Here is a 20,121-nt window from a genome sequence, read left to right on the forward strand (position 1 = left end):
CTTGCTTAATCTTTGAATGACTGTAACCTCTCCTGGAAATATTGCTCTCACTGCTGAGTTGCAAGCAGGACTGGCAGTTCTAGTTATCATATTATAGTTATCCTGCTTCAAGCAAACAGTGATTCCCGGACATCTTCCTCTCTGCCTAGGGCTTGCCGCTGGTTGTGTGCCACTGTGAGCCTGCCTGTAAGAGGGATGAGGGAAGCTCTATAAAACACTGTTTGCAAATTGTCTCCAGGTATTAGGCAGTTCTGAGAATATTACATTGTATATGTAGCCTGAGTACAGAAAATGAGAAAGGAAGGCAGGGAGAGAAACAGTTTTTACAAAGTGAAGCCCAAGCATTGCAAATTATATAGTGTGAATATAATGCCAGCCACAGCCTCAAACTGCCTGACATTCAACCCAAAGAAGCTGACAGAGTGGGTGCTTATGGTGGTTGTCATAAAGGAGTTGAATTACAAACAGAAGGCAGGGTTCTGCAGTTCCACGATAAAGGGGATTATGCAAGCTGCTGCAAAGCATCCTATTGAGGGAAAGGAAAAGAAATAAGCAGAGAGACGTCAACAGTTTCAGCTGGCACCTGCACACCTACCATTTGTAGTGCTATTATCTTGTATTCCTTTATTCCCACAGGAGGGGTTCTTTATGTTCTTTCCTGATAAATTATATCAAGCTGGTGCCCTCCAGATGTGTTGGACTATGAGCTCCATCACACCTGCGTTATAGCCCGCTGTCATGGTGAGTTGCATACAAAGGACTCAGATGATGCCCTCCATGTCCTGCCCTTATCTCCTCTTCCCCCCTCTTTGCGAGTTTTCCAAGTGCAAGGAAAGAACGGTTTTTCCAGCAATACACTCAACCCTCTATGTGTATTTTTATCCCATTGTACTCAATCCGATGTTCTGAGGGCGGGCGGCATTGCTGATGAAAGGGAAGGGGCATGCCAGGGCGAGGTGTCCCTGCGAACAACCAATAGATTGTAAGGGGAGGTACAAATGAGATTTGTGGGGTGGGGGGAAACAGTGATTCCGAGGAGAGTTATGAAGATGAATGAAATGTAAGGCTTTCAAACGCTAAGTAAATAGAGAGGGGATAATACAACGGCAAACGTTCAGGTGTGATGGAGCTATATCTCTCTCATAACCAGCCAGCATGGCTGCTTTAGGAAAGGCTGCATTATATTGTTAAAAGGAATGTTGACTGCATTAAAAGCCACCTTTCATATTTGGCAGTGAGAATGTTTTACTGATTTCTAATAAGGGAACACAGAAGACACTGAAGTAGCAGCGTAGATCGTGGTAGGGCTGTGGTTATATTTACCTGTATACCTCTCTTTTGGATTATGCAGTTAATGTAGAGTTACTGCATATGTGTATGTACATATCCACATACAAATATGTATCTCTGGGAGAGCTCCTGGCTTGCTATAGTTTTCTCTAAAGTAACAGTAAAATGATCTCATCAAACAACATGTTAGTAAACGGTACTCCATTTTATTATGTTTTGCAGAGATATAAGATATAGCAGTAAATGCAGTATTACACATATAAATTTCCTTTAACTACCCCACTGTATTTACAGTCAGCATAATGAAAAATAAATTGTTGCCAAGAAATGGGGTTTCTGATTAAACTTCTAGGTATGAATTGTTTTAAGGTTTAGATTATAAACTGTTACTTTCATTTGTTGTTTAATTCCCACATATACAGAGTGTCAGTATAAGAAATGCGAGCTTTTAAAGTAAAGCATAGTGCATTGTGCATCCAGTGTAATAAATAAGGATTGTGAATCAAATTGCAATACAGAGCATAATAAACCCTGCCTACTGCAGTCCTGCATCTGCTAGAGGTGTCTCGGCATCAAGGCTAATCCAACTGATTTTTGCACTGAGTAATATCATTCGAATCAATAGACTAGGATTCAGAACTCAATGTAATGCAATGCGTAGCTCTTTATTCAGCACGTTACCAGCTAAGCTGCAGCCTCAATTAAAACAGTGACATTCATCAGACTGAGCCCGCTAAAGTCACATAGTTCGTATAGCAGGTTGGTGAGCAGGCACAAAAGAGATAAGGGAGCCTAAGTCCATAGATGCTCTTATAGATGCGGATGAAGCGAAGGCCTTTTCCATACAAGGGTCCCATGCAGCAATCGCAGATGGAAACACTAAAATGAGGAGAAAGTCAGAAAAGTTACATGTTCCTTGCGCTTAACCCACTAAGTAGGAACAAAGAGTGAAGATTGTATTTGAAAGCGTTGGTGGATTCTGTTTTTGTTAATGTCTAGATTTTAGTTAGTGCTATTGAATGCCCAAAGCACTTCACATATTACACCAGTTATAACAACTCTCTAAGATAAGTCGGTGTCACATCCTCATACTGCAGATGGTGAGCTGAAGCAGAGGGAAACATCATTGGGGAAACTTTGATCAAACCTAACATTTCTCTGGCAATCTGTGGCAGTGATGGAGGTCTCCGTCTTACTTACTTGTACAATATCACTTGAACGTTCACTGAGATCTCACGATATTTTCCCCACAGCTTGTGTTTGGCAAAGCAAAGGGCAGCCATGTCGGTGAGCCGTTGTGGCTGAAGCTGGGGGATTTCGCTCCAGAAGTAGGCATGTAAGAAATTGTTTTCCACTTTGAGGCGGCTCAGCTGAAGCTTCAAAATCCCACAGGGCAACACATACAGTAGATTGCCTTCTACATTCAGATATGTAAGGCTTCTGAAAATTTACAGACCAAAAGACATTCCACAGGTCGTTTGTATATATCTTTAACATCAAAAGCCGTTGGCGTTCTATGTGTGCAGGAGATAATATGGTCCCTATAAAGGTTATTTTATGGCTCACATGAGCGGCTATAGAGGCCTTCCATTTCATCAAGCGTCTGCTATCTAATTCCCCACCACTATTCAACTGAGCAATGGGTAGGGTGGCCAGTTACACATTCCTCAAAAACAGGTCATAAAATGCACATGCTAATTTATATGGATAGATGGAAATTTAGAAAGAATTACTGTATTTAAAAAGAAAAGCAATACACCTGACTACAGTGGGGAAGACTGTGTCTAGGTGAGCTGTATAACTGCTAAGCCTGCTGATCAGGTGCGAAATGTTGATGGATCGTTGTTCAATGCACACCCATGTCCTACAGCAGTTCCAGGAAAGCCACACATCTTGTAAAGCAGGGGTGCAGAACCTCTTTCAGCCCAAGGGCTGGATTGCATTTTGGAGAAGCATTTGGGGACTGCCATTGTAGTGGGGGGTTCGGCCAAAGGCAAAAGGGGGCAAGGCCAACATTGCCAAAAATACCAACACAACCAGTGTGGTGAAGTGGTTAGAGTGTTGGACTGGGAGTCAGGACATCCGGGTTCTAGTCCCCACTCAGCCATGGAAGCTCACTGGGTGACTTTGGGCCAGTCACAGACTCTCAGCCCATCCTACCTCGCAGGGTTGTTGTTGTGAGGATAAAATGGAGAGGTGGTGGTGGAGGAGGATTATGCATGCCACTTTGAGTTCCTTAAGAAGGAAAAAGGGCAGGATATAAATGTAATAATAAATAAAAGAAAGTTCTTATTGCCAGTAACTAAGCAAAAGAGGTATTTCAAAAGAGGTATTACAATCTGGGAAATCCCCGATGGCCTGAGGGGTTGTGAAGAGAGAGAGAGAGAATACTCATAGGCACAATGGAATAAAGAGTTGATACAACATAGGGGAAAATCAGTACAGTACCTGAGATTTCCAATATCACTAGAGATAAATTCAATTTCATTATAGGAAACATCAAGGCCCTGAAGACTTTGCATTTTAAACAGCCTATAGAAAGAGAAAGCAAACACACCATATATAAAGCATATTAGCACATTGCACACATATTCAACTGCTAATGTGCACTGTATGTGTGCATAGCTATATAATTTAGCAGGCTTCAAATTGCCCTGGGGAAGAAAGCCACTAAATCAAGACAATACTGCTTTGAGCTCCCTAATTTGTAATTGTCAAAAAGATGGATTGTTTTGCACACAAAAGTAATAAGCATTATAGTTGCTTGGAACAAGCAGGTCTACATGAAATTAAAAAAGAGAAGGTTCTACTTAAACCTACATAGGTTCGCACAGCATTCTTCAGATCCCTGGGAATAGGTCTAAGTCATAGATTCTAAGAGAAGCAAAAGGATGACACACACACACACACACACACCACAATAGAGTAAAAAGTATTGTGGCATCTTAAAGACTAAAAGCTCCAACACACTGGGGGTTAACACGCTCCCTACCTTTGCTTCTCTGCCCATGTTTTCATTACTCAGTTACTTCCTCTTTCAAAAGAGGAAGTACAGAAGGAGTACGAGGCCCATTGAGTCCGCTGTTCTAATGGCGCTGCTTCTCCTGCACAAAGCAGGAGAGAGCAGCAATTCCGAGTTTTAAAAAAATCGGACTTGAGGGTTTTTTATGTCACGCAAAGAAGGCCGGAAGGGGTGTGGGAGGCAGATGACAGCATGTGAGGGACCTGAGCAAACTCCGTGAGTGCCCAGTAATGAGCATGCAATAAAACGCTCATCGGATAGAGCTTTAAGAGTGCTTCTAGACACAGGGCTTCTAGCACTACCAATTGGAAGGCATTGTGCAGCAATTCCATATTTTTTCCCTTAAAGGCTTTTCTGAAGTAAGGAAAAAGACCGAAAAAGTGGTAGGGAAACACAGGAGGGCTATAACTGGGTGATATCATCAACAACAACACCCACATAAAATTCTGTGAATGAGGCAGAGCAATGGCATCATAAAAGCCTCATCTGGAAACACCTTGATCAATTTGTTATGGCATAAACCTTTGTGGACAAGAAGCGTAGGCCATAAATACATTTGTTTGTCTTGAGACTCCTTGCTGTTGTTGTTTTTTGCCACAACAGACTAACAGCTACCCTTTGGCAGGGGAGGGGTGTGTGGAATCAGAGGATTGCTTCATGCCACAGAGGTTCATTTGCTTATTGTCAAGCTCATACTGACCAAAGATAGATTGATTGTCATATACACTGATTGTTATATAGACATGTATACATATATTCTTGTCCATTTATGATAGTTAATTTCGCCTATTGCTAAATAACTTATATTTTGTTCAACTCGCATTGACTGTTTCTTCCTTAATTGCCTGAATGCATGTACATAGTTCACACGTCACATTTTTAGGTCCTCTCCTTTTGCTTGTTCTACTTTTGTGGGGGCTCCTCTTTCTCCTTGCACCACAGAAAAAGAACAGCCTTCTGCTTTGCAATAGCAGCACGGCGGGGGTGTTGTGAAACCAATTCCTCTTCCATTCAAGGCACTGATTGCAGATGGAGGTGGAACTGTGAGTCTCCTTCCTGGAGGGCCCACTTTATCCTTTCTAAATTCTTTCTGCAAAATTCAATATGATTTTGGTACTTTTTATGTAGCGTTGTTGTAAACTGCTTGGAGTATCATTTGGCAAAAAAGCAAGGTATAACTTAAACAAGATGCCACAAGAGGACAGGGTGGTATTTGGATTCTGCTTCAAGCAGCAAAATGTCTTGGGGCCCATCAAGACAAAGACAGTTTCTGAGGTGATTCCATTTAAATCTGGATTTTCATGAATTCTGGTTTGCTTCACTTGGGGCAACCGTAGCCAGTAAAGCAGTATATACGTTCAAACAACAACAACGTGCTTTCACAGGGCAAACAGTACCTGAAACCACATTAGTTTGGGGTTTTAGTGGGCAGAGTCCCAAGAGTAAAACTGAACCTCATCAACTGAGTAGGTGTGGGGCAGCCAATGAGTGGAGGCTTGCTTCCCACCTCTCTGTTTGCTCTCATGTTCAGTAGTTCAATGGAGGAGAATGAGTTACTTACACCCTTTCTCAGCAGGAATGAGGGGAACATGGGAGCAATCAACTTTTAAACTAATTACACGTATGCACAACTACACTGATTTGGAGATTTAAAAAAAAGAGAAGGCAAAGGAATTCCCCACCTCTTTGCTTGTGCTCGGCAAAGTGCAATTGAAGGCATTGAGTTACTTCTGAGTAGACATAGCCCACTCCTCTCCTCCTGCCTACCCTTTTTCGGCGGGAGTGATGGACACTTGGGGGTGATCAGCTTTTAAAATTGTTACAGTCCTTCATACCTTCACTTTTCTGTAAGAGCGGAGGTTTGAAACAACAGGCTTTCTCCCCGCTCACATGTTCAATAAAGTGAAATGGAGGAGAATGAGTTACTTCCAAATAGACATGTTTAGCCAGCACGGCTTCTTCGTGTCCACTCTTTCTTGGCAGGAGTAAGAGTCCCTTGGGGGGTGATTGCACTTTAAACTCATTAAACATAGGCACTCCTATGCTGGTCTGGAGTAAAAAAGAGCAGGCAAAGGGATTCTCCTGACCCCCCTTCTCCACTCATGCAATTGAAGGCAATGAGTTACTGCCTAGTAGATATGTTTAGCCCTTTCCTCTCCTTGCGCCCACTTTTTCCTGCACTGCTACCCCCAGCCTGCATAGAAGGCAGTTGAGGTCAGACTCCCAAACTGTGCTGAAGCCACTGTGATGGGAAAATCTGTCAGAAAACGAGTTTGCCAAAAATCTGGTTTTATAAAATAAAAACCTGTGCTTGCTACAGAGAGGGCCATATATGTCATAATGATCTGGGGGCACAGTAGAACCAGAGTAAATGCCCCATGTAGATTGGGCCTTGGTCAGGCACTGCTGTCCCCAGCCTGGTTAGCTGGCAGTTGTACTATGGAGTCAACATAGGCAGGCTTTTTCTCAAGGCAACTGTGTGCTGAAGCAGTTCTTATCTTCTCCTCAACTCTCTCTCTCTCTCTCTCACACACACACACTGTCTGTCTCATATATCTAACCTACGTAAAAAACTAAGTACCCTGATGGAAGACTAGTCAGCAAATTGAAGGACATAAGCAAGTATTTAAGATTCTTCATTTGGTTGATATCTTCTGGGATGAACCTGATAGGGTTGTTTCGGAGCTTTAGTATTTCTAAGTGTTTAAGATCAAAGACCTGTGGGAGAAACAACATAGGGGGAGATGAAATAAAATAGGTGTGATGCTTGTTATAGCAAATGCATCTACGTCTTTACTGTTAGTTTTACCCTACCCTGTGCCTGCTTACCCTACCCTGTGCCTGTTTGCATTCTCTTCCCCTCCTTATTGTTTTACTATGATTTTATTAGATTGTAAGCCTATGCGGCAGAGTCTTGCTATTTACTGTTTTACTCTGTACAGCACCATGTACATTGATGGTGCTATATAAATAAATAAATAAATAATTAATAATAATAATAATAATATATTACCAATTAGTGGACTACAGTGAAAAAATGTACTCCGTAGTTCCTGAAGGAGGGATGTGAGGGATAGTGCAGGCCAGAGTTGCCATTTTCCTCATCCACCATCTTTAGTTGAGGCAGATTTTTACCTTCATCTCTGTGGTGTTACTGACTACAGCTTCTTTACTATCTCCCACAGAAGTGAACGGAAGCCACCCGCCTTCTTAAATAAGAAAGTAAACACAATCCATCCCAGGGCAGGCAGTACATTTGTTAATAGTAATTACACGGGGTGCAATTTGAACCAGGGTGTGCTAAAGCTCAGCTCCACATTCCATGTCAAGCAGCAGGCCAGCCAATACAACTCTTTGAATCAGGGGAGGCGCCAACTAGATACCTCCATTTTTGTTTCTCTGAACCAAAGGCCAAACTAGATGACAATAGCCATGTTTGTTGTTCATGAGTCTGCAATTCTTATATAAAATTGGGGTGGGTCTTATTTTAACGTCAAAATGGTTGTATGGGTGAGAAGAGCTATACCTATAATCTCCCCTCATGAAGCTAATAGAAGCTTTAGAGGGGGTGTATAAGAAGGTTGTAGCGTTCAAATGGAAGAGCCTGCACCAAAACATAGCGGACCATTAGGTACAGTGAAGCAGCCACCTCGAAGAGTTGACTTTGGGTTTCATGAAAGAGCAGCAAATTTGTTATTGACAGTGCAATCTTATACATATCTACTCAGAAGTAAATGCTATTGAGTCCAATGGGGCTTACTCTCCTTGGATGCAATCTTATGAACTTTCAGACAGAAAAAAAGGTCAGAAAACGCCCAGCATTCCCAGCAACATGAGAGACATCTGTAACTTTGAGACTGCACAAGAGAGGTAGTTCTGTCAGATGTTGCTGTTCCCACCAAGTGCAGTATTATGACTAGAATTCTCAAATTTATGGAGCTATCAGAGAGTCTTTCAGGGTTATTCTTTCCTGAGCCTGAAATATTTTAATAGCTCCTGCTAGCACACAGCATGAGGAAAGATGGGATTTTAACCCAAACATACCCATAACCAGAAAGGTGAAAGGACAGAATGAGACAAAACTACTGCCTCATAGCAGGTGACAAAAGGTCTCTAGAGGTTCTGGTCCCTGGTTTTGCTTGGCATGGTATGAGAGAGATTAGAACCCACAGCAGTCCTCCCCACTCAAACCAGCAATCAATACATGAAGCTATGTCTTCCCTACTACTTGCATTAACACACAAACAATTCAAACCAGTGGGTGGTGATGACCCCAGAGACACATTTGTTTATCAGTTATTGACTCAATTGGCTCATAATTCCTAAACATCTAGAAAATTAATTAGCAATAATATGTTATGCATGCTTGTTTATAGCCATAGTTGTATTAAAGTGTTTTTTTTAAAATGTGGTTGTAAGAATCTTTTTTTTAGATGTATGTGAATGTGCACACACACACACACACACACACACATTCACACTCACCTCTTTAGGAAAGAAGTACAAGCAATTAAATGACAGGTTAAGGTACACCAAAAAGTCAGCCAGAGGTAAAAGGTACGGAAGTCGAGTCAGAAAATATGCCTACAGGAAAACAAGCAAACAAACATACATTAGAGCCTAATATAGCAGCTCATTTATGGGGAATATGGATCTAATGATTTGATCCATATTTCCAATAAAAGAAAAAGATTTTCTGCGAACCAGGCTTCAGGATACAAATGTCTGTGTGCAAAGATGCATCACCAGAATCTGCTCTTTAAATCTGTAACGATGTAAACACCTGACTTCCCTCACCCCATTTCCGTCTCTTCTTCCTTTTCGAAGCAAGATGCATCCCATTTTATCACTTATAGCTAAGGCCCAAACTAGACATGTGGAAGATCCTTGGTTTGCATCCCACACAGTTTTTGTTTTACTGATCAACAGCTCCCTGGGACTGCTTTTGAAGATGGGGAAATTGTGGTCTGAGAGAGGGTGTTTAATCCTTTCCCCTCACCTCTAAATAATCCCCCAAATTGCTAATAGTAGCTGGGATGGGAAGAGGTGGAATCATAGAATAGTAGAGTTGGAAGGGGCCTATAAGGCCATCGAGTCCAACCCCCTGCTCAATGCAGGAATTCACCTTAAAACATCCCTGACAGATGGTTGTCCAGCTGCCTCTTGAATGCCTCTAGTGTGGGAGAGCTCACCACCTCCCTAGGTAACTGGGCCGGATCTACACTACTGCTTTAAAGCGCTTTATAACAGTTTTATAGCATTTTAAAGCAGTTAAAGCGCTTTATAACTGTTATAAAGCGCTTTAAAGCAGTAGTGTAGATCCTGCCCCGGTTCCATTGTCGTACTGCTCTAACAGTCAGGGACATTTATATCAGAAAGAGGGCATAAGAGGAAAGAAACTTTCCTGTAGTATCATTTCTCCAGTCTTCAAAGCAGCTCCATGGGACTGCCAGCAATAGATAAATAAATCACTTGGCAACCTAATCTCCCAGTTCTGTCTAGTTTCACCCTGTGGGCTACCCTCAGAGGACAAGGGAAGCAAAGACAGCATTGCATTGATACATGTTTCTACTGTAGCCCACGCTGTTCTTCTGTCAATGCACTGACTGTTCTCCAATACTTTTTAGTTTCAAATGCTCTTTCACTGTTCCTTGACAAAATATTGCAAGGGGAGGGGCCCCCTAAGTAACCAGAGCAAAGCATATGCATTAAACAGTGTGTCCAATTTGCATAGTGCTCTGGTAATAGAAAAGAGGTTTTGTGATTCAATTGAATGTAAAAATAAAAATAGCTGTACAAACGAAAGGTGTAGTGTCAACATGCAGTGATAGATCAGGGGACTGTACATGCCCAGTAGGAGCAGCTTGCATCTATGCTTGGATGTAATGCTAGAATGATCTATGCAATCCATGCTTGTCAAATTTGGGATTACTTACATAAGACCCATTCTACTATGGCATCTAACACATTGACTTGAGGAGGCTTCAGAGACAGGACAAGCATATATCATTTTGCACGTACACACATATCTCCACATGCAATCTCTACACTAGCCTTCCCCAACCTAGTGCCCTCCAGATGTGTTAGACTACAACTCCCATCATACCTAGCCAGCATGGAAAGATGCTCTATACCCTTGGAATTTTGTGTAAATAAGACTTCTATTTTGTCACTCACTGACAGTAACTTAGAGAAGCAGCTTAAAAAATATATTTGTAGCTCTAAGTAAGCCCATAAGAGAGCCATTGTGGTATACTGGGTAGTGTTGGGTTTTGATCAGAGAGACCTCAGTTCAAATCCCTACTCTACTATGATGGTCCCAGCAAGTTTTGCAACCTAATTTATCTTGGAGGGTTGTTGTGTGGATAAAATGGAAATTTGAAGGCACTCATTGTAGGCCACCATGAGTGCCTTCAAAGAAGGGTGAAGAAAATGTGATAGGGGAAAATGGGCCATTAGAATCTGAGTTCTTATTTATTTATTTCATTTTTATACCACCCAATAGCCAAAGCTGTCTGGGTGGTTCACAGGTGTGAGAGTAGATTGTCAAGGGCAACACACCTCCACTTTTAGGGGAAGTACCTTAAGACTAAGTCCAGTTTTTTTATGCACTAGGCAAAACAGAACTTCCTTTTCAGCATTTGTCATCAAATCACTCTCCATCTCCTCTTGACTTAATTGAGGCTTGCACCCAGCACCGGACACAAGTGATATACCAACATCCATGTCTCTTTCTGGTTCTGAAACAAGCATAGCATAAAGCAAAGAGGGTTGTAGCATCTCTTCAAAGTACCAGCATTGACAAGAACAGTTAAAAAGGAAAAAAAAAGTGCAACATAACAGGGAGGGTAAACAAGGGATAGCGAAGAATAGCAGGTGCTCTCCCCAAATATTACCCACGACCTCATTCTGTCATAGTACATTAAGATCATAGTGTGGATTGAATCCTTGCTTTACTAATAATGGCATTTGCCACTCCTTTGCTCCCACACATCTAGCATTTTGTAGAGTCTCCCCTGTTAACAGGCTAATAATTATCCCAATAGTTCCACACAGAGTTTAGCAATGTCTGCATCAGCCTAAGTGATGTCCCTTTAGCTAACAGTGCTGATAAATGTCTTTTATATTATCAAAAGGTTAACATTTAGTGATAATCAGCTACTTCACACATGATGTACTAAGTAAGCCTTCCCAATATGGTGACCACCTCCAGATTGATTGGACTGTAACTCCTATCATTTGCAGCCAGCATGGGTCATGCTGGCTGGGAATGATAGGACTTGCAGTCCAACACATTTGGAAGGCATCAAGCTGAGGAAGGTTGCACTTAGCTAACATCCATTCATCGAGATTTCGAAATGCTTATTCTGCCCCAAAGTTTGTTGCTTCAGAAACTTGCCCATAACAACTGACTGAAACTGTGGGCACTTCCAAATGAGGCTTTTACGATGGCATCGGATTCCCTTTTTCATTGAAATTTGTGGGGTATGCAGACAATGCTGTCATCTACTTGGGACGTTCCTGTGTATTTCATACTGCTTCTCCTGTCTTTTTCCCTTAATGCAGAAATTCCATTAAGGAGAAAGAGATTGAACAGTTGCACAGTGTCTTCTGATAGCTGCACGAAGAGATCTCCATCTGGAAGCACTCTGTAATCTATGAATTCCAGGAAGCTGCCCAAACTGTGTTATTTCAAGCCAGGTTTAATGAAGTAATGCACATGGGATCAAAAGCCTATTCATTTCAAAAACACTTCGGGTCATTTATTTATTTTTCCTTTTGACATGTTTACGTCCCAACTTTCCACGAATTATGTGGAAGTACAAAAATCTCAGTAAAACAATGAAATGACGAAAAATAGCAACAAAAACTATCAAACTCAAGAATAAAAAGTAATCATCAATAAACAACGTGGGGTTGAAACATAGCAAAAGAGCAGATAAAATATTAATGAAAGAATATGAAAACATTTGCAAGAGAAAATTGCAAGAGAAAATGAAAAACTGAGAATCTAAATAAGACTTTTTTTTTCATACAGCAGCAAAAAACAAAAACAAAAACCCACCATAGAGGGGAGGAGGTGAGCCTCTTCTGTGGGATTTTGATTGGGGAAAAAATGGTGAAATCCCTTATCATAACAGAACCTTAAAGATTTGGCTATTCAGCAATCCCTTAATTATATTCTAAGCTCCAAATCCAAATCTGTATCTGAGTTTGGAAATACATTAAAGATGCATTAGTGACAGGACCAAGCAGAGCATTACTAGTTCATGGGGCCCTACGAACCCTACACTCATTGTACATGCATGAAGGGGGTTCATTTGAATTTCCCTTGAGTTTCCAATACCCCCAAAGTATTATAGGAAGTTGCCTTATATGGAGTCAGACTATTGGTCCATCCACCCCAGTACTGTTGACACTGACTGACGCTCCAGAGTTTCAGGCAGGAATTTTTCCAGCCCTCCTTGAAGACACTGGGGATTGGACCTGAGACGTTCTGCATGCAAAGTAGGTCCTCTACTCAATGACCCACAATCCTTCCAAATTATGTATTTGTGGAGAGTTTGTGACTGAGGATTTGTTTCACTACATGCTGGATTGCTCAGCATGTTCCTCACCATGGCAAACATTTCTGTCATGGGCTGGGCCCATGGTCCCTTTAAGAGAACATCTTTGCTTCATCCCGGGAGAGGGGTTTCTTTGTGTCCGAAAAGGGAGTAGCAAGTAAAATGCCAAGGCCACGCTGTGTGAGAAACGCCTGGCATCTGATAATGCCTCCCTGGGCTGGTACCGAGGGAAGAGTAACAAGTTGCAGCTGTGCAATGTCTGGGAGCATTCCCCCCTCCCTTCAGGTGAGGTGTGGGTTGCTAAGGGGTTTCAATTGGTCAGGGTGGGTCTGGTGACAAGGGGGTCCCAGAAAGAGATAAAAAGCTTGGGCACCAAGGGTCTGGTCTCTTTCCTGTGGGTGTCGGAGTCCGGTGTGTGCGTGTGTGAGCAAGGAGCATCCAGACCGGTCCAGCTGGATGGCGAAAGCTCCATGTGGCCACTGAGGAAAGGAGGCTAGTTCAAGTGGTGTGAAGCTGAGTCGAAGTGAGCAACAGAGGTTGAGTCGCAGTGTTTGTTTTGTTTTAGAATAGGTTTGGGTACAAGTGGGCAAGGGACCTTGCCGGAGTTACGGCTGATGGGTGGTTAGTGGGGAGTGAGTGCGAATCCAATTGGTCTGAGTGTGTAAAAGGGGGAGGGGGAGGTATTAGTCCCTGCTGTGTGTCATTCCTTTGTCCATGTTTTCCCCCCAAACCTCTTACGTGTTTACCTTAATGTGTGGACTCTTATGGAGGTGTGTTTGTGTAAAGAATAAAAGTGTTTGGTCCCTATCTCCTGTGTGGTGTTGTTCCTTGAGAACCTAGACTCCCAAAGGGTTAAAAGTAGCAGTGAAGGGGCGTGTGTCTGGGCTGGCCAAGTCAGACCCCCCCCTTTTTTCTGGCCGGGGAATCACTGAATCAAGCCAAGCGGTTCCATCACAATTTCTATCTCGCATTATGTAGGAATCTACCAATAGACAGTAGGAGTTTTTACACCACTGTTGAGAAATGTGATGTCTGGTGGGAAAACTCCACCTTGCAATGGAGGGTTTTTTGGAAAACACTCCACACTGAATATCCACAATGGTTCCCACACAACCATTGTGTTGCGTGTTGTGTAGTGGGCTCCATGGAGTTTTCCGTTGTGTTGAGTTGTCTTTTCCCACTGGCTACAGAGTTCCCTGGCAAGAGTGGCAAAAGCAGCAAGTGTTGCTCTAGGAGAGCTGCCGGGATTTTTTTTGCAGCAATGGCTAATGGGACACCATCGTGAGGACCAGGGGAGGAGAGAGGGCAGAGGAACTGTCAATCAAATATCACAATGAATTTTACTCAACTCCACGGTAGTCCACAGTCACACAACGGTGGAGTTAGATAATGTTGTGTGCGGAGTACCTCCTAAAAACTCAACCGTTGAGTGGAGTTTTCACACTGCATTGACTAAGGTGTTGTCTGAACCGAGCCTTGAAATTTAGCTTACCGTATTTGCTTGAAGGGAGAATAAATGTAATGTATAAGGCTGGTTTTTTTTTTTTTTTTTTTTTGCAGTAGCTGCCACAATATTTAATAAAATTCTTGTGGATTCTGAACTAATGAATGGTCAACGTGTTTAAAAGTGGATTAGGAAAGCTTGTGGTTCATTGCTATTATCTACTGCTTGCAGCAAGTTAGCCTGTTGTTATTACACCGTTATTTTATGTGTATGTACACTGTGTCAAAGCTTTGGCTGAATAACAATAATAGAGCTTTATACACACGCACAAATGGAAACACAAACACACACATGTCCTTATTGCATATAAATGTTTTTTACCAGCATAGGTCACTTTCTTCTTCTTCTTCTTCTCTTTACGTTCCTCAGCCAGGATGCTATCCTCCAACATCTTTTCTGAAAAATATTGTGAATAAAGTTAGTGGATTTGTTCATGTGGACGGTAAATATTTTTTAGATCCTTCTTGCAAAACAACCACATTCCTTGGAATGAGTGTTCATTGTGTCTTCATTTGGGCTTTTAAAAGTGGCTACTTTGACCCACATCGCACAATCACCACAGCCTACTGTGGCTTATTTGATAGGACTTTTGCATATTCAAACCATGACCATGGCTTTTTGCTGTGTGAATCTGGTGAGGGTAAGTTATCAGCATGGTTAACAAATGATCCACAACCCTAAAACAGATCATGGGTTCTGGACAGTTTGTTAACTATGCCAACAATCCACCCTTGCCAGGTTTGTACAATATAACAAGCCAAGGTTGAGGCTTAAGTATGCAAAATATTAACCCTCAGGGGGTTAACACACCATGGTTTAGCTCTTTGAGCTCCATTACACCTACTTTTCCCCCCTGGTATGCATCCGTGACTTCCACCTCCATTTCATTAGTGTGTCAAGGGCTGGTCACTTTCATGTGCATGCATTGTTGCGTTATTTAGCCTTGTTTACCTTTTGACCTGGGCTAGCTGGTGCTTCCTGGTATCGCCACTGCACTCGCCTCCCCCCTGCCCCTTTTTCGTCCCCCTCCAGTTCACTGATTCTTGTGGTTGATGGACATTCTGATGGGTGCCTTCCCCCACCCCCACTCCCCACCCCACTCTGTTTTTGTTGTCTACTCTTTTAACAATTTAGCATTTGATCGATTAGGCACTGTTTCTGCCTTTCAAGGGGTAGAAATAGCAATGAGAGAGCAATGACAGTGGGGTTGGAGCAGCGGAAGTCCATTTGAGTGACTCAGCACAAGCCCGCTCGTTCAAGCAACTCATCACGTCCTCCTCTTTCATCAGCAAGACTGCCCTTCAATGAACACACCTCCACAAAAGCAGGTCATTCTTACATAGTGTGAGGACAGCAATACACGTAGATGGAAGAACCAGACTTTGCCCACTCTAGAAAAACATGGAAAATGGAGGGGAAGAGGCGAGATGACTGCAGGACAGGGACAATGCCATGTGCGTGCAGACATGCAAGGCAAAACGATAAACAAGGCAAGATGAAGGTACGATAAAACGCTGGTGTGATCGAGCTATTAGTGTTCCCAAAATTCAAACATGCAATTTATCAGCCTTTATTCTTATGCTGGTGGCTAGGTTAATTTCAATCACCAAGAAAGAAGACTGATTTAAATAATTTCAAATACAGTTCACCATGGGCACTTTAGATATTTCTTTAAGGGGATGCATACTAATCATTTACTTAAAGTTATTACAAATGTTGATTTGTAACTATATAAATCATATACAACCTAGAAGGATCAGGATACACTTTAATTATTTTTAATAATAATAATAATAATAATAATAATAATAATAATAATAATAATAATAATAATAATAATTTTATTAGATTTGAATACTGCCCAGCTGGCAAATGCTCTCAGGGTGGTTTACAATCATAAAACAAAACAACAAAATAACCAAAATACATAAATAAAACTAGTAGTACAGTAATAGAATTATGAAAATACAATAATAATCATTAAAAGCATTTTTAAAAACATTGAGGAGCCAGCACTAAAATTTATAAAACAGCTGATTAAAGGTTAAATGCCTTCTTAAAGAGGAAGATCTTAACCTGGCATCTAAAAGTTTATAGTGAAGAGGCCAGGTAGGTCTCCCTGGGAAAGTACATACTGTACACGAGGGGCCTCTACAGAGAAGGCTCTTTACCATTTTAGGAAGTGATACATTAAATACTTATTTGATAGATCCCATTAGAATGTCAATTACATACTCAAAACACACACATATTTTACAATTAGAGACTCATAACAAAACATTGCAATGCATCCCCAGCCCCTAACAGGAGTGCTCCTGCTCAGGGCTCCTATTAGCTGAGAGTAGAAGAAGAGTAGCACTCTTGACAGGTGGTGTAGCACTGTTGGGGCAAGATATTGCCACCTCACAATATATTGCATATAGAACCATAGAATAGTAGAGTTGGAAGGGGCCTATAAGGCCACCGAGTCCAACCCCCTGCTCAGTGCAGGAATCCACCCTAGGCCCAGTGTATCTCAAGCGTTTCATCCATAGATTCTTGGCCCCATATGAACCTGCCTGGATGGTGGGACCTGACTACTGGCAGCTACTGGTGCAGACTCAAACTGCTCCTCAGTGGTGATTCCGATTAGGGCTTGACTTCTGCGTTTTGTGCTAGGAAAGTCAGTACCTCACTGTCTTTCTACCCATGTTGTTATATGTTGCCACCTCTTGAAATGGCAAACTGGAGTAACCACCCACAAGTATCATGGCAGTCAGTGCTCCAGGCTACCAGAATGATACAACGGCTAGAAAAAACTGGATATGGAAGGCCCAGGTTCAAATGCCCATCCAGAGATGAAACTTACTTGGTGGCCATGAGCAATCTCTCTCTCTCCCTCTCCCTCTCCCTCTCTCCCTCTCCCTCTCCCTCTCCCTCTCCCTCTCTCCCTCCCCCTCTCCCTCCCCCTCCTCTCTCTCTCCCCCTCTCTCTCTCATCCCCCCCCCAGTGTAACCTTTCTCAAGGGGTTGTGACAGGGACCACTGGGAGTTCCTTGGGGTGGGGGAAAGCCCAACAAGATACAATTGTAATGAATACATCTGCTTGGGAGTAAGTAACACCAAGCCTGCAGCAGCTTGAAGCAATGTGTCTCAGTCCATTATCTGGCCTTCATTCTAGCTTTTGTATTCATATTACATACCTATGTACAAAGATCTTGCTGGAAATGCAGGAAGAACAGCCTAAGATCAAAGTGAGATGAGGAACTATTGTATTGTATTAATGACAAGGAAGAATGATGTGAACACAGCCTTACTCTTTCTCTGGTTGATGCAGACCACAACTTTGGGAAGTTGACACTGCAATCCTATACAGTACACATCTACTCAGAAGTAAGTCTCATTGTGATTAACTCCTTGGGACATGCTTCTGAGTAACCACATACAGGATTATACCTACACGAAAGAGATGTCTTACACCTAATGTTTAAGTCCTAAACAGTCAACTTCAGGACTTGCATTATTGTGTTAAAATAGAGTTTGTGTGGAAAAGGTTTAAACAAGGAAAACATCTATGGAAGGCAATAATTTGGAGATTTACCAGCCCTGAAAGCGCTGAACAAATCCCAGATTAGTATGACTCTGTACTCTGGTCAAGCAACAATAAAAATCAATTCTGACATTCTCTTGGAATCAAATTCAGTGCCACCATCAAAATTCTCAGCTGCCCGGGCTTAAAAAACATGAGCAGGCTTTTGAGAAGGATATTAATTGAAATAAAACTATTAAAATAAACGGAAGAAGCATTTAAATAAATACAGTGCATAAAACAAACCAGGACTTGGGGTGACTATATGAAAAGGAGGACAGGGTTCCTGTATCTTTAACAGTTGTATTGAAAAAGGAATTTCAGCAGGTGTCATTTGTATGTCTGCAGCACCTGGTGAAATTCCCTTTTCATCACAACAGTTAAAGCTGCAGGAGCCCTGACTAGTGTGATCAGATACAAAAGAGGACAGGGCTCTTGCAGCTTTAACTGTTGTGATGAAGAGGGAATTTCACCAGGTGCTGCATGCATACAAATGAAATTCCTTTTTCAATACAACTGTTAAAGATACAGAAGCCCTGTCTTCCTTTCCGTACGGTCACCATAAATATTTACAAAGAGGTAGTATACAGTACCTATTTGCATTTGTCTGTCAGGTTTTCTTAGTACAACATCAGGCAAAAAGTCATTTGATGATAACAGTATGGTACTGACTTCCGTTGGACCTCTGTTCTCTTCAGCAGCCAGCAGGCTAGTGAGTACTTCATAGTTCCAACGAGAAATAATTGGCTTTGTAGGTAAAGATTTCACAGGATGACAGCCAAGAGAGACAATTATAGTCAGGCCTTGAAGTATAAAATCTGGTTGTAAATACAATGGGTACCCTCTCATTGCAGGAATCCGCAACCAAATAGGAATATGACGTTTTTGTATTGGGAAACTAGGAGGACCAGTAGCCTGTGAAGGAATAATGAAGTTCCTTTTAACCGGGGTCAGAACTTGGGCTCCAGAAGCATAGCTTGGAAAACATAAATAAATTGGTTGGGTCTTCTCAGATGTAGAAGGCTGCACCTCATCGGCTCTAAGCATTTCTTTGGATTCTGTAACACCCTCTTTTGCACCTGTTTTGTAGGGTGAAATGTGGTAGACACAGGCACAACACACACACACACACCAAAAGAAAAAGAGAGAAAAAAGAGAGCAGAGTTAGGCCATTATTGCAATGAATGTTTTCTAAATATTTATATACTTTGTAGATAATACAAAAGAATCAACTTGACCTTGATTGTGGAAGAGTGAGTTTGCTTGCTAATCACAAAGATACACACAGAGTATGTGCAATGAATCACAAAACAACAAAAAACAGTTGTTTGCCATTTCTATTAAAGCAGTCAGCAGAAGGTGTACGGCAGGCGTAAAGGACCTAGTGCCCTCCAGATTTTGGAACGGTCAACTATCAGGGGTTGGAAGACTTCTACTTCCAAACATCTGGATGGGATCTTGCTGCCTATGCCTGGTGTGAGGTGTAAGAAGTGTAAGGAAAGTTAAGACATATAAAAATGTGGAGTGGGAGAGGCATCCGTGAAAAAAGGCATGTTGTAATTTTGGAGAGAAAAATAGGCACGTGGTAGTAGATGAGATGGGGGTAAAAAGAGGCAGCCAGGAACATGGGCTTTTGTGTTGTACTTTGCTGACACTGCTTTGTTCTTGGGCAGGACTTCTGCCATAAGACTGCCAGCAAGTCAGATACACTGCTTGGGGGCTACCATCACTATAAGCTGGTCCAGAACATCACCCACTGCTAACACTCACCTGCTTCAAATTTCTGTGCAGAATGGCCTAAACAACAAGAGTCTTGTGAGGGTGGGGACTTCCAGTGGGTTTGGGATGGTGGTGGGATACCATATTTGGCTTGAGAGCTGAATTTATGTCTGAGGCTACAATCCTAAACATACTTTCTAGGGAGTAATCCCTGTTGATCATGGTGGGAATTACAAGTGCATAAACATGCTTAGAATTAGGCTGCCTGGTGTTCAGATCATTAACTATCCCCAGTCTACCATGATCTAGCCCATGGTCAATATTGTCCCCTCCTCCTGGTTTACACATCAGCTTTTGGAGAAACAGAAAAAATATGACTGTAATTCATTACATGAGCAATCTTGCACAGTGCCACATTACCTTTATGGTGTTTCCTCCTTGGGAGTGGTTTA

At 42.0% G+C, this 20,121-nt stretch overlaps 1 protein-coding gene across 1 annotated transcript; it reads right to left on the minus strand.

Moving 5' to 3' along the window:
• Positions 1–1,962: 1,962 nt before the first annotated feature.
• Positions 1,963–14,774, minus strand: LRRC63 (leucine rich repeat containing 63). Its single transcript, XM_063125491.1, has 7 exons — positions 14,705–14,774; positions 10,895–11,052; positions 8,798–8,896; positions 6,894–7,030; positions 3,739–3,822; positions 2,491–2,730; positions 1,963–2,169 (listed from the first exon to the last, which is right to left on the minus strand). The coding sequence occupies exons 1-7, from the start codon at positions 14,772–14,774 to the stop codon at positions 2,010–2,012; spliced, it is 948 nt and encodes a 315-aa protein (XP_062981561.1). The 3' UTR covers positions 1,963–2,009.
• Positions 14,775–20,121: the final 5,347 nt, after the last annotated feature.

The sequence above is a fragment of the Elgaria multicarinata genome, chromosome 4 (assembly GCF_023053635.1).
Source record: "Elgaria multicarinata webbii isolate HBS135686 ecotype San Diego chromosome 4, rElgMul1.1.pri, whole genome shotgun sequence".
Classification (NCBI taxonomy): Eukaryota; Metazoa; Chordata; class Lepidosauria; order Squamata; family Anguidae; genus Elgaria; species Elgaria multicarinata.